General features: G+C 41.3%; 1 protein-coding gene across 6 annotated transcripts in view; it reads left to right on the top strand.

The window, feature by feature from the left end:
- fam149a (family with sequence similarity 149 member A) overlaps positions 1-13597 on the top strand; it is a 115424-nt gene that overhangs the window by 76790 nt on the left and 25037 nt on the right. For all 6 annotated transcript variants that reach the window (XR_015757520.1, XM_043689735.2, XM_043689746.2 and 3 more), the window contains exons 7-9: positions 3976-4172; positions 5778-5935; positions 11577-11680. Coding sequence is in view for 5 of the 6 variants with exons in the window: in XM_043689735.2 (XP_043545670.2) it covers positions 3976-4172; positions 5778-5935; positions 11577-11680 (459 nt within the window). In the remaining variant the exon portion in view is untranslated. The remainder of the gene's footprint in view (positions 1-3975; positions 4173-5777; positions 5936-11576; positions 11681-13597) is intronic.

Genomic DNA, 13597 nt, shown 5'->3' with positions numbered 1-13597 from the left:
AAGAATGGTTCTTTGAACATTTATCACAGACTCAAAACACTAATTCCATTTCTCTCTCCACAGATGCCAGCCTTGCTAAACTTCTCCAGCACTTTTTGTTTGAAAAAACTCCACAGAGGCTGATATCCCGTCACCAAGTCACCCTTTGTCTATACGTGCACAGTACATGGACTCTGACCAGCCAGCTCAGAGCCAGTCCTTTGAATGAGGAGAATCCCTGAGATTCCTGTTTGTTGGCACGGTGGCTCAGTGGTTAGCACTGCTGCTTCACAGCACCAGGGTCCCAGGTTCGATTCCAGTCTCTGGTGACTGTGTGGAGTTTGCACATTCTCCCCATGTCTGTGTGGGTTTCCTCCGGGTGCTCCGGTTTCCTCCCACAGTCCAAGGATGTGCAAGTCAGGTGAATTGGCCATGCTAAATTGCCTATAGTGCTAGGTGCATTAGTCGGAGGGAAATGGGTCTGGGTGGGTTACTCTTCGGAGGGTCGGTGTGGACTGGTTGGGCCGAAGGGCCTGTTTCCACACTGTAGGGAAACTAATCTAATGTATCTATCAGCCAGGGTTCCCTGACTGGGGCTGTTAATGTGGGCCAATCAGGGAGCTCATACTCAATGAGATTCACATGGCCAACCTCGTTCCAATCACAACACTGTTTTTGTTTCAGATTCCAGCCTCCATAGTATTTTGCTTTTATTTGTGAAATGTTCGTACTGTGTTCAAAGGGATCTGGATACACTTGTATCCAAATTTCAGCAAGTTACCCGTAGGTATAGCCAACTCTTCAATGGTCTGAGCAAGAACTGACATTAATTATTGGATTAAAATCACAGGCAGCAGGGAAAGATAGTAGAAGACTTGTCTCTGATTTTAAAAATGTAATAAGGTAAGAATTAGAGAAGGCTATTTGGCTGCTCAAGCCTGTTTAACTATTCAATAATTGTTGATCTTCCACCTTAGCTGCCCCTACCCCGACACTCCTCACATCATTTCATTCTTCAGGTCGATAGATTTTCAAATAATCTTTAATATATTCAAAAATTGACCATCTATTGTTCTCTCTGGTAGACAAATCTAAAGATTCAGATCCTCTGAATGAAGACATATTTTTCATCTCAGTACTAAATGGCTGAGTATTAATTTTGTGACTTATGCCAGGGTACATCTCCTCACAACATCAACAATGTCAAGCATCTTAAAATAATAATATACTTAAATTAGTTCATCTTTATTTCCTGGAATTCAGTAAAATTATTGAAAAGCCTGCATAATGTCTTCCCATAGGAAACTCCCTCATTCCAAGAATAGATTGAGTGAACCTTGGTCATAATGCCTTCAGGGCATGTATATCTTTCCTTGTGAAAGAAGACCAGTATTATACTCAGTAGTCTGTCTGAAGCCCTGCACAATTCCTGGGAGACTTATTTACTTCTCTCACTCGAATGTGCCATTTGTTGGTTATGCCTGCAGGTTAACTTTCTGAAATTTGGATAAAAGTGTTGCCAGATCTGTCTGACCACAGTACAACATTTCACAAATAGAAGCAAAATACCAAGGAAGCTGGAAATCTGAAAAAAAAAACAAAGTGCTGGAGAAATTGAACAAGTCTGGCAGCATCTGTGGGAGAGAGAAATGGAATGAATATTCTGAATCTGATATGAATGTTCTGAAGAATTATTTTTCCTATTAAGCCTATCTTTCCTTAAGGACGTAATTTGAATTGAGGCATTTAGTTTGAGGGGGGCCATCGTGAACCATATGAAACTAAAACTGGGCATTTTAAAAAATTCATTCAGAGAATGTGAACTTTCCTGCCGAGGTCAGTATTAATTGCCCGTCCCTAACTCCTCGGGGAGATGGTGGTGAGCTGAATCAGTGCACTCTTTTTGGTGCAGGTAAATCACAGTGATGTTAGGAAGAGGGTCTCAAGATTTCAGTCTGGCACCAATGAAGGAATGGTATTATAGTTTCAAGTCAGGATGGCATGTGGCTTTGAGGGGAACTTGCAGGTGGTAGTGTACCATGTATCTTCTGCTCTTGTGCTTCTGGATAAAAGTGTTTGTGGATTGAATTTCTGGAGTGCAACTTGTAGATGGTACACACACTTACTGAGCGTCGGGGTGGAGGGAGTGAATATTTGTGACTGTGTTGTCAATCGAGTTTCTTGAGTGTTGTTGTGGCTACACCCATTCAGGGGCATGTGGCGAGTATTCCATCACACTCCTGACTTTTGCCTTGTAGATGGTGGATGGGCTCTGGGGAGTCTGGATGTGAGTTGCTGCAAGATATCAAGCCTCTAATCTGCTCTTGTAGCCACAGTATTTAAATTGCAAGCCCAGTCCTATTTCTGGTCACTGATAACCGCCAGGATGTTAATAAGGAATTCAGCAACGGTAATGTTTTGAATGTTGAGGAGTGATGGTTAGATTCTGCCTTACTGGTCATCACCGAGTACTTTTGTGATGTGAATGTTGCTTGCCAGTTGCCAGCCCAAATCCAGTTACAGTCCAGGTCTCACTACATTTGGATATGAATTGCCTCAGCATCAGCAGAGTCACAAATGTTGTTAAGTGTTGTGAACGTTCCACTGCTGATGTTATGATTAAAGGAAGTTCATTGATGAAGCAGTTGAAGATGTCTGTGCCTAGGACACAGGAATTCCTGCAGAGATGGTCTAGAGCTGAGATAACTGACCTCCAGCAATCACAGCCATCTTCTTATGTGGCAGGTATGACTCCAACCAGTGAGAATTTTCTTCCTCATGTCCATTGACTCCAGGTTTGTTAGAGCTTGATGGCACTTTTGACTAAATGTGGCCTTGATGTTGAGGATGGTTCTTCTTTCCTCACCTCTTGAATTTCTGTTCTTTTATCCATATTTGCGTAAAAGTTGTAATGAGGTCAGGAACTGAGTGGCTTTCACTGAGAGAGTCTCAATGAACAGTTTATTGCTAGGCAAGTGATGATGAAGGGCTTTTGCTCGAAACGTCGATTTTACTGCTCCTCGGATGCTGCCTGACTGCTGTGCTTTTCCAGCATACTCTAATCTAGACCCAAGTGATGCTTGTTGATGACACTTTCACTTTACTGATAATGAAGAGCAGACAGGGGATGGGTCTATAAATGTCCATGGTGGAATCGTTCTCCTTTTTTTACACAGGACATACCTGGGCAATTTTCCACATTGTTAAGTAGATGCTATTATTGTATTGGACAAGCTTGGCTAAGAGGCATGATAAGTTTGAAACACATGTCTACAGTACTATTGCTTGAATATTGCAGTGTTCGGTGCTTTGATTTCACATGAAGTGAATCAAATTGATTGAAGACTGATATCTGTATGATGCTGGGGAACACTAGAGAAGGCCCAGATGGATCATCCACTTGTGTTAATCTTTTCTATCCAACCTATTCAGAGATGTCATGACAACTTCAGGAGCAGGTGGGACTTTGAAGCTGGGTTTTCTGACTCAGATCTAGGGACACTACCATTGCACCACGTGGATGCTTTCCACTTGTAAGTTACCCAGTTACTTAACACAAAAGGTATTAGTTCTTAAATTTCATGTAGTTATCCCTGGTTGGAAGGAAAGGCATTGGAATTCAAAGCATGATTCCTTCTTCAACCTTTCCCATTTCCTCCAACCATACAGATAAAATCTTAATGTTTTAAAGAATTATTCTTTTCACAGAGATTAAAAAGGCTCATTTGCTACATGGCTAAGATTAGAATGGTGCTGGAAAAGCACAGCAGGTCAGGCTTTTGCCCAAAACGTTGATTTTCCTGCTCCTCAGATGCTGCCTAACCAGCTGTGTTTTTCCAGCAACACTGTAATCTTGGCTCTGATCTCCAGCATCTGCAGTCCTCACTTTCACCTCATTTGCTACATAGACTGTACACAAAGCCCAGTGATACAGTCATATTATTAACTGTCTTCCTTTGGAGGGAGTTACCTGGAACTTATTTTGTTTAATTACAGTTTTAGTGATGATGAGAGTTTGGAACAAAAGAATGTTCAACTTGTTCGAAGGAGAAATAAACGGGGCATTCCGCCCATTTCTCCCAATGCCTGTATTAAAGATGCTGCCTCAGCAGAGATATTCGATGACATCTGGCGGGGTGTGATTGAAACGTTGGAAGAGCTAATCAGGAAACAATGGGAAAACACCCTTTCAGGTACTGGAGATCAATGATTTGAACTGTTACTTCATTCAAGCAGTTTACTGTTTTGTTTTGCAAATGCACCATGCAAATTTATTTAAATCTTAAATGCTTTCAGGAATACAATTCAGAACTGTACTTGCAGTCATGTGTGATCTCCAGTGGCACACTTTGTGGTCCTGTTCAATGCTAATATCTCCAATATGAATTTTTCTCTGTTGCACTCACCTTTTCATACAATCGACTATTCAAATTAGCCAATCACAAATTATAGCATTTCATTCTATTCATACTGTTTTAAAAAAAAAGTTACAAAGGTGTTGCATTGCAAATAGATTTAGCTACATTAGAGAGCCAAGATTCATAAAGACAAGTATCACAAGCATTAATCACTGTTCAACTCGAGAACACTTCACGCTAGACCAAAGTACATGGATCTGTGGTTAGGGAGGCTTCATTTGCTGATGACGGTTTTGCTTGGCAGGGAGGGATCAGGGAATGCAGCATAGCAACTCCATCTCAGGATCTGCATTAAAAAGCCAAATTATTTTGCAACTTGCCCTGCGCTCTAAGCCTAATTACCTTTCTGGCAACAATCCACAGATTTTGTGGTCGACCACCAGGTGTGTTTTCAGCAGGAAGTGCACATAGACTATGATAGATAACTAGCCCATTGCCATCGCACCCAATCCTGTACCATTCTCCATAAAATGGTAGGTGGGAAGGTGCAGAAAATGGCAAGCCATCAGCCACTTACAAAAACATAATGAACAAGAAATTGAGTTCATTCGCAATAAAATGGTTGGCATGGGTATCTGGGTATGAATAAGTTTTTTTTAACCAAACTGGTTAAATGCTAGAAGGTGGGCATAGGTTACGTACTTTGCTGGCTTCCCTCTGTGCATTGGAAGCACCCTATCCCAAATGTTTCCCAGCTTATGTCACCTCCCATTGGCCCACCAAAAAGCAAATACCAACCCCGCCTCATGCACCTGCTTAAAAATCCAGTCTATTCCTGGATCTGGACACTTGGGCTCTGGTCACTCGGGCTTGATTCCAGTAGCTCCTATGACTGAGGTTTGGTTTTGCTGAGACAGCTAGATTGGCCAGTAACTCTTATGAGGGCTTCCCCCTACTAAATGGCAAAAATCACAGTCTCTCACGTTGAGTTAAGGTTGTGTGCAGCACGTTTTTACTGTGGGCCAGTATTGTTTGATGTGGATTAGCTGATGTCTGACACTGGCAGGAAACAATAGCACGTAGCAATTTTTAAGTTTGATTGACAGAGTATCTGTGATATTAGAAACACTTCTTAATGATTACTGATCAATTTTGTTTGACTCTCATTGATGCTTTGAGAATGGAAACTGATGTTGACACTCTGATTTAAGACTTCTTGTTATAAACCATTCAAAAACTCCCTGCAAAATCTGCACTTTGTGTTGTATCTTTTTATTCCTTTGGTTTGTATAAACCCTTGATCTAAATATCCCTTTATAAATACAGATTAAATCTTTGCACTGTCTGACACAGTTTAATATTTGTGAAGGTGAAGCTGCTTCCTCCATTCCCAAACTGGGTAACTGTTATGTTTCCTTTTACTTCCTATGTTGGTCACAGACAGAGATAAGCAGACGGTGAATATGCAGAGTGCAATAACGAGCAAACTCCCTCGAATCAGTGATTCTCGAATCGTCGTAACAAGCTGTGGTATTCCACCTTCCCGAGGCTCTGAGACACGTGTCTTGGCAGTAGGAACATCTTTGATCCACTCTCAGGTACGTTCCAGTCTCTAATTATTTATAGGTGTAGCTGGGATCACAAAATCATCAAAAAACAGTCTTTGAAATCACATGATGAATGCAAATCGCAAACGATACATATTGCTCACATAAAAGCAAAATACCACAGTTGCTGGAAATTTGAAATAAAAGATTCCGATAAAAGATCTGAAACAAAAGGAGAAAAAATGTTCTGAAGATGAGTCTTATTGGATTTGAAATGTTAACTCTCTGATTCCGCAAATGCTGCCAGACTTGCTGAATTCCTCCAGCAGGCCCATTTTTAAAATTTCTATTATAATACATACGGCTATTTGGCCATGATTGCTGTGACAAGACGTATAAAATAAGGTCAAACGATGCTTAATAGCTTAAATAAACCTATCAAAAACTGTTCTTGATTTTGTTGCTACTTTTATTAACCTATTGTATAGCTGATCGAGGATTCTGGTCGAAACAGGGCAGTGTGTATGGAGGAGCTGGTCTCTGTCATTTCAGGTGTTACATCTAGTTTCTGCGTCCTTTACCTAGCAAAGAGAGAATTAATCAGAGTTTGTAATCCTGTGGGAAAGTGAATCTCTCTGGCTGTCAGCAAATACAAGATTAAGCTCAGACACAATGCTGGTGGGTAAGATGTAATGCCTTCCTTGTGGTGAGGTTGTGGTGGGGTTGTGTTTAATCAGCAGACCTTCCCAAAAGGAGACTATTTGGGGCTCGTTGGCTCTCCAGCTGGTGGGGAAATAACCCTCTTGCTTCCCCCTGCTGTGTCTAAAACAGTTTACTGACGCTCACTCTGTGAACAATCACACTCTGCCAAATAATGTTGGTACAGCTGGGACCCATGAAATGTGGATAGATCAACAATTTCAGGAAATCCTCAATTTGCCCACTTCAAGATGGATCCAGTGGTATGTCAAAATGAAATTGACTGCAATATGTAACATCAGTTTACAGATTGTACCTAAACCAGAAATAAACACAGTGGGGAAAGGATAAGATTGATTTTGAACAAAATAGTGTGTGCATTATCTCGGGCTCCATTCCACCACAACCATTTCTGCAGAGGCACAATGGTGGTGGGTGTGAGAGGAGGAAGCAGGAGTTGACCAAACTTGTCAACAACCTTTTAAGTCCAGTCAAAGGAAGGTCTTATGCTTTCCAACAGCTGAAGGTGGGTTAATGCTTCTGATAGACACACAGAGGTGCTTCCTGCCTGCCTGAATACTGCAGCAACTGCTGCTCCACTGAGAAGAGTTCTCTCTCCCCCCACCCCCCCACACCCCCCAACACCAGCAACAGTGGTGACCTGGCACCAAAGGCTATTTTTAAATTACGTTTTTGAAAAGGTGAAGCAAGAATGACTCCACCTTGAAGTGCGATCTCCCCCACTGCTGCTTTCAAGTTTAGGCTTCTGGTTCTCCAGCTGTGTGAGTCAATGTATTGTCCATTAATTAACCACAATTATGGAAAATCAAATTGAATAGCTGCTTCTTATGCTGAACCCCCACCATGTTCTCTGACCTCCATTTGAACCTGATGGTTGGACAGAAAATGTTCCCTGCAGTTTCACACTAAATTACCAAATACAAGAAAATACTCTGTTTAGTGTACAAATGCTTTTGTATTCTAGCTTACAATTATTACTTGTCAAGTTCCTCACTGAAAAGGGCCATGTTATAAGGTTGAATAATTCAACTGGTCAAAATGAAAATGAATTCAGGTTTTATTCTTCTCAAACATATGTTTCAAAAGTGATTCCCTTTTGAGAATGTGCAGATTGATTCTGCACTGGTGAAGAAATGCCCAAAGCTATGTTTATTTCCCCAGCTCAGTCTGAAAGCCCAGAATATCATTCCAATCTTTCGACTTTGGTTTTCTGGTCAGCTTGCCAAGTGACGTGATTTAAAATCTATCCTGTACTTTGAACCAAACATTGATAAAATCCCCAGAAGTAAATTGTTTCAATTTGCCTGTTTTGAAGTAGACGCTCCCCTCAGCTTCTCCTGTTTAACAATATTTTAACTTTGCCCTTTAAATATTTAAGTACGGCATCAGATCCAAAATTGAATTAGTTAGAATTTCTATTTGAGAACTTGTCATCATGTAACTGGAGACATCATTGTGAAATGCAATGCCGTGAACATCTGATTCACTGCAAAAAATCTTGAAATCGCAGTGGGAGGAATTAGCAGAGGGACTTGTTTATGTAACAGGTATCTGCATTTTTAATGGAAATCTTCACCCTTTTAAAATGGCCAGATCTACACCTGTATCAAAATAGTGGGTGTAGGCTTGTCCTATGAACCATTGGGCCTTTGTCCATTGATTTCAACAACAACACTTGGGGACAACAATGAAGTACCATCAAAAAATAACTGAGCATGTAAAATCACAAGTGTAACAAAAGAATTCCTACGGTATTAAGTGGGACCATTGAGTACTTTCACATATTAGAGTGTTTAGAAAGAAGTGCAGCCCTTGAATTAGGAGAAGTGGGAGAAAGAAACAAACATTGCAGAAATTAGCATTTTCAAGCATCTGTCAGTAAATGTCTTTTCCTATAATTGGAGAGACATGAACTGCAACCAGGAGCACAAGTGAAAGGGATGAGGAACATAATTACTGGAGTGTTTGAATATTCAGAAACAAACAAGCAGGTAGACAGCAACTGTAAATATTTCAGGAAAGACAGAAATAGTGAAATCTGAAACTAAATATTTAAATCAAAGAGAGGGGGATAAGCTTGCGGAGCAGCCATTGTTTGTCTCAGTGGTTAGCACTGCTGCCACATAATGTCAAAGACCTGTGTTTGATTTCAGCCTCGGGTGACTGTGCACACTCCACACCCACACATTCTCCTGTGTCTATGTGGGTTTATTCTGAGTGTACCAGTTTCCTCCCACAGTCCAAAGATGTGCAGGTTAGGTGGATCAGCCAAGCTAAATTGTCCTATATTGTCAGGCGATGTGCAGGTTAGGTGGGTTAGCCATGGGAAATGTGGGATTATGGGGATATGGTCTGGGTATGGGTGAGATGCTCTTTGGAGGATACGTATGGACTTGGTAGGCTAAATGGCCTCTTTCCACACTGGGCTGGTGGGATTGAGTGTTTGGAGAAATACAGTTATACTGGTGGGCTTGCTGTAGTCATGTTACCGCTGTCTCTGCTGTAAATACCTTTGTGCACAGTCTGGACAGCCGTGAGGGTATATCAGTTAAAGTAGCCAGTTTTGGGCGTGTGGTTTTAATAAGGCCAGGAGGAAATCTAGAAAGATGGAGTGGGGACATGGGAGAAAATGGGCTGATAGTGGATGACTCTTTATTTGGAGAAGGTGGGAGCTTCAAAAACCTTAAACATTTCCCAGATTGTTTTCAATGTGGAGCCTCCATCAATTCCTCTGCACCCAGTATAAGACTTTCTTTACGTATTTAGGTGTGCCTGATAACCTGCCTCAGATGGGCTAACTGTTCACCACCTGACCATTTCATCAGGCAGATCTTAAATGTTGAAGGGCCGGGGCTTCCATGATATGGCTGGTATGCTCCCCTAGCAGTTTGGAAAGCCATTCAGGCATATTTAGGTGAACATCTAAAACTAACAGTTTAAATTGATTCCAATAATTCCTGTTCAAAATAATTTCCAAAATATTGTAATTCTTTGAGGAAAGATGGGACTAAGTAGTTTTTTAATATGACAATGGTTTTGCAAATGGATCGAAACAATAATTTCTATACTGAGAATCTGAATAAACTGCACACATAAGAGGTACGGATGGATGATAAAGATTAATCTCTTTCGCCAAATGGCTGTCATGGACAGGAAAATGGCTGACTGTCAGAAGGTAGTGACTGGGGATAAAGGCATCTTTTTCAGGATGGCAGCTAGTGACTAGTGAATGTCCACAGGAGTCCCTCTTGGGATTCATGTTCTACATTAACAAACTGGATGAAGGAACTGAGGGCATTGTTCCTAAGTTTGTAGATGACACAAAGATAGGTAGGGGGACAGGTAATGTTGAAGAAGTGGGGAGGCTGCAGAAGTACTTGGACAAGCTCGGAGATTGTATTCCATCTGCCACTTCTTTTCCCAATGTGGAACAGTGTGAGGTTATGTACTTTGGCAGGGAAAAATAGAGGTGTAGACTATTTTGTTAATGGGGAAAGGCTTTGGAAATCTGAAGCACAAAGGGACTTGAGAGTCCTAGTTCAGGATTCTCTTCAGGCTGAATGTTCAAAAAAAAAAGGAAGACAAAAGCATTGTTAGTGTTCAATTTGAGAAGACTAGAATACAAGAGCAGGGATGTATTGCTGAGGCTGTGTAAGGCTCTGGTCAGGCTGCATTTGGAATATTGAGTTTTTGAGCCCTGTGTCTAAGGAAAAATGTACTGGCATTGGAGGGGACACAGAGGACATTTACAAGAATGATCCTGGGGATGAAGGGCTTGTCAAATGAAGAGCGGTTGAGAATTCTGGTTCGTACTTGGTGGAGATTAGAAGGATGAGGGATGATGTAATTGAAACTTACAAGAATACCCAGATGCCTCAATTGAGTGAATGTGGAGAAGGTGCTTCCATTAGTAGGAGAGACTAGGACTAAAAGCACAGCCTCAGGGTTCAGGGATGACCCTTTAGGGAGGAATTTCTTCAGCCAAAAGCTGGTGAATCTGTGGAAAGCTGTGGAGGTCAAGTCATTGTGTATATCTAAGCCAGAGGTAGATTCTTGATTAGTAAGGGGATCAAGGGTCACAGGGAGAACAGGAGAATGGGGTTGAGGAACATATCAGCCATGATCGAACAGTGAAGCAGATTCGATGGGCTGAATGACCTAATTCTCTATCTATGGTTTATGGTTAAATCCGTCCTGTGGTCCAGTGGTTGGTGACCAGTGTTCAATTTACTAAGGAAATAATATGCAGTGAGTTTCTTTAAAATCCTTCCTTGGTGAGTAGTCAGAAGCTGCATTTGAAGTTATGTCTGTTGTATCCCACAAATTTTCTATTGACAAACCAGAATTGTATTCTGAATTTAAAAAACAAAATAATATTGAAGCCAATAAACAGAAAGACACTCAGAACATGCTGGAGACACTCAAAGGAAAGAGTCTGTGCAGAAAATAAGGTGTCGCTAACATTGCGGATCAATGACTTCTCTCAAAACCCATTTTTGTGGAGGGTGAGGCCAAAAAGAGACCCTGTTATGGCTCAAAGAGAAGGGAAGGGGTGAGGGTTCAAATGCAGAATATCAGAAGGACATGATGAAGCCTGTTTGTCATGGCTGGAGGCAGAGAGAAGGAAGAACATTAAGCAAGTCTGGTGTAGACGTTGGCATCACCAGAACAGGTGTGATGAAGGGAGTGGCATTCTTACAGGAAGCAGTGCGGGAAGATTTTCTTAGTATGTGACAATGTAAACTTAATAAAGATTTCTTAGAACTCTTGCAGCTTTTGTTAAATTGAAACATCTTTGTTCACCTTTCTTTGTTAGAGCTTGAGCCTGTATTGCCTTTTTTTTGCAGAATTGGCTGGAATACATATTTTTCTGTTGTTACTTATGTTCTCCTATCCACTGCTATAATTTCTAGCATTTCAAATATTGAATTGACTGGTCACATTATATGCATTCTTCTGTCGAACCTTGTAGGCTTACCGTATGACAAATAGTTATCGTAATGATTTAAATGGTGTGATGACGATTCAAGCCAAACCACTACAGCAGAGACATGCAGGATTACCTGACAAAACACAGTGAGTATCGCAGAAAGAAGTTACAAACAGAAATTTGCTTCTTGTCTGAAAATTATTTCAAGTAAGCATTGACAAGGAATTTGAGATGTTTAAAAGGTGAACTGTCAGCATTCACCAACATCAGCAGAGTCCATAAGGGGGATCCAGAGAATGTAGCATATTTGGATAAAGTCTCCCACAGGAGGTTAGTAAACAAAATCAGAGTGCTGTGAATTGGAGTAATGCACTACTATTGATTGAGAATTCGTTAACAGATGGAATACAGAGATTAGGAATAAACAGGTCATTCTTGTGATTAACCTTTTAGTCATTCTCTGCCTTTCTTTATATTCTGACCAACCATTTGACCTGCCACTCATCTTTGTGCAGTTATAAACTTTTTTCTGAAGTTTGATTCTTCCCCAAACTATTTCAGCTAATCATGGATAGTGAGTGTGAGTGTCACCTTTAAGAATTTTTCTTTATAGTAGTCAAAGTTAAAAATCACACAGCACGTTATAGCCCAGCAGGTTTATTTGGAAGCACTAGCTTTCAGAGCACTGCTCCTTCATCAGGTGGTTGTGGAGTATAAGATCATAAGACACAGAATTTAGAGCAAAAGATTACAGTGTCATATAGTGATATATTGAACAAACTGGATTTTTGAGCCTTTCGTTTTTTAGAATGGGTTGCAGGTTTCGGTTCATTACTATGTAATTCCCAGAACTACTTTTAAGTCACATTCTCGAGAGAACTGAAGGTTTAATAACAAAGGTGACATCTCAGCTCAGACAATGCATTAAAGGTGTGAGGTCAGTGCCTGTCTGTATCCCAATCTTGAGTCAGACTGGTTCTATTTCCAAAGTGGAATTTACAAAATATTACATGTATTAACTGTCTGCAGATTGTGCACTTTTTGAGCAAAATAGAATGTATCTGCAAATATAATTCTGAAATACAAATTCACCCCATAGACTTGTATGTGTCTGTGCATGCTGGACAGTGTGAGAGTGTGCATGAGAGAGCCTGTATTTGCCTGCGTGCACACTTGGTAGCGTGTGACTGTGTATAAGCCTGTGAGAGGGTGTGTGCGTAAGTGTGAATGTGGGGAGGTGTGGGGGTGTATGAGTGTGCATGAGACAGAGTCTGCGAGAGAATATAAGAGACTCTATGTGCGTGTGTGTGTAGTATATAGTGCAGTGGGGTCACCTGTAGTGCGACATGAACCCACGATCCAGGTTGATGCCGGTCTCATGGGTACTGAACTTGGCTATCAGCTACTCAGCTACTTTGCATTGTTGCCTATCCCAAAGTCCGCCTTGGAGGACGGTCACCCGAAGATCCGAGGCCGAATATCTCTGACCGCTGAAGTGTTCCCCAACTGGGAGGGAACACTCCTGTCTGTTGATTATTGCATGGTGTCCATTCATCCATTTTCGTAGCGTTTCCTTGGTCTTACCAATGTACCATGCCTCAGGGCATCTTTACCTGTCGCGTATGAGATAGACAACATTGGCAGAGTCACACAAGTATCTGCTGTGTACATGGTGGGTGATCTCCCACTGGTAATGGTGATATCCGTGTTGTCATTCTGACACATCTTGCAGTGGTTGACTTGACAGGATTGTACAGTGCTGTTGTCAATGTTGTCCTGAAAGCTGGGCAGTTTGCTGCAAACAATTGTCTGTTTAAGGTTTGGCAGTTGTTTAATGGCGAAAAGTGAGTCGTAGGGAAGGTATTGGCGAGATGCTCATCCTCATTGATAATATGTTGCAGGCTTCGAAGAACATAGCACAGTTTTGCTGCATAGGACCCTCCAACCAACACTATACACTAGATTTATTGATGATATTTTCTTCCTCTGGACCCATGGTGAGAAGTCACTGAAACAACTACATAGTGATACCAACGAGTTTCATCCCACCATCAGACTTACCA

This window comes from Chiloscyllium plagiosum, unplaced genomic scaffold (genome assembly GCF_037043375.1).
Source record: "Chiloscyllium plagiosum isolate Xiang-an unplaced genomic scaffold, Cpla_swu_hap1 HiC_scaffold_1, whole genome shotgun sequence".
Lineage (NCBI taxonomy): Eukaryota > Metazoa > Chordata > Chondrichthyes > Orectolobiformes > Hemiscylliidae > Chiloscyllium > Chiloscyllium plagiosum.
This window is presented reverse-complemented; position numbering and strand designations above follow the sequence as displayed.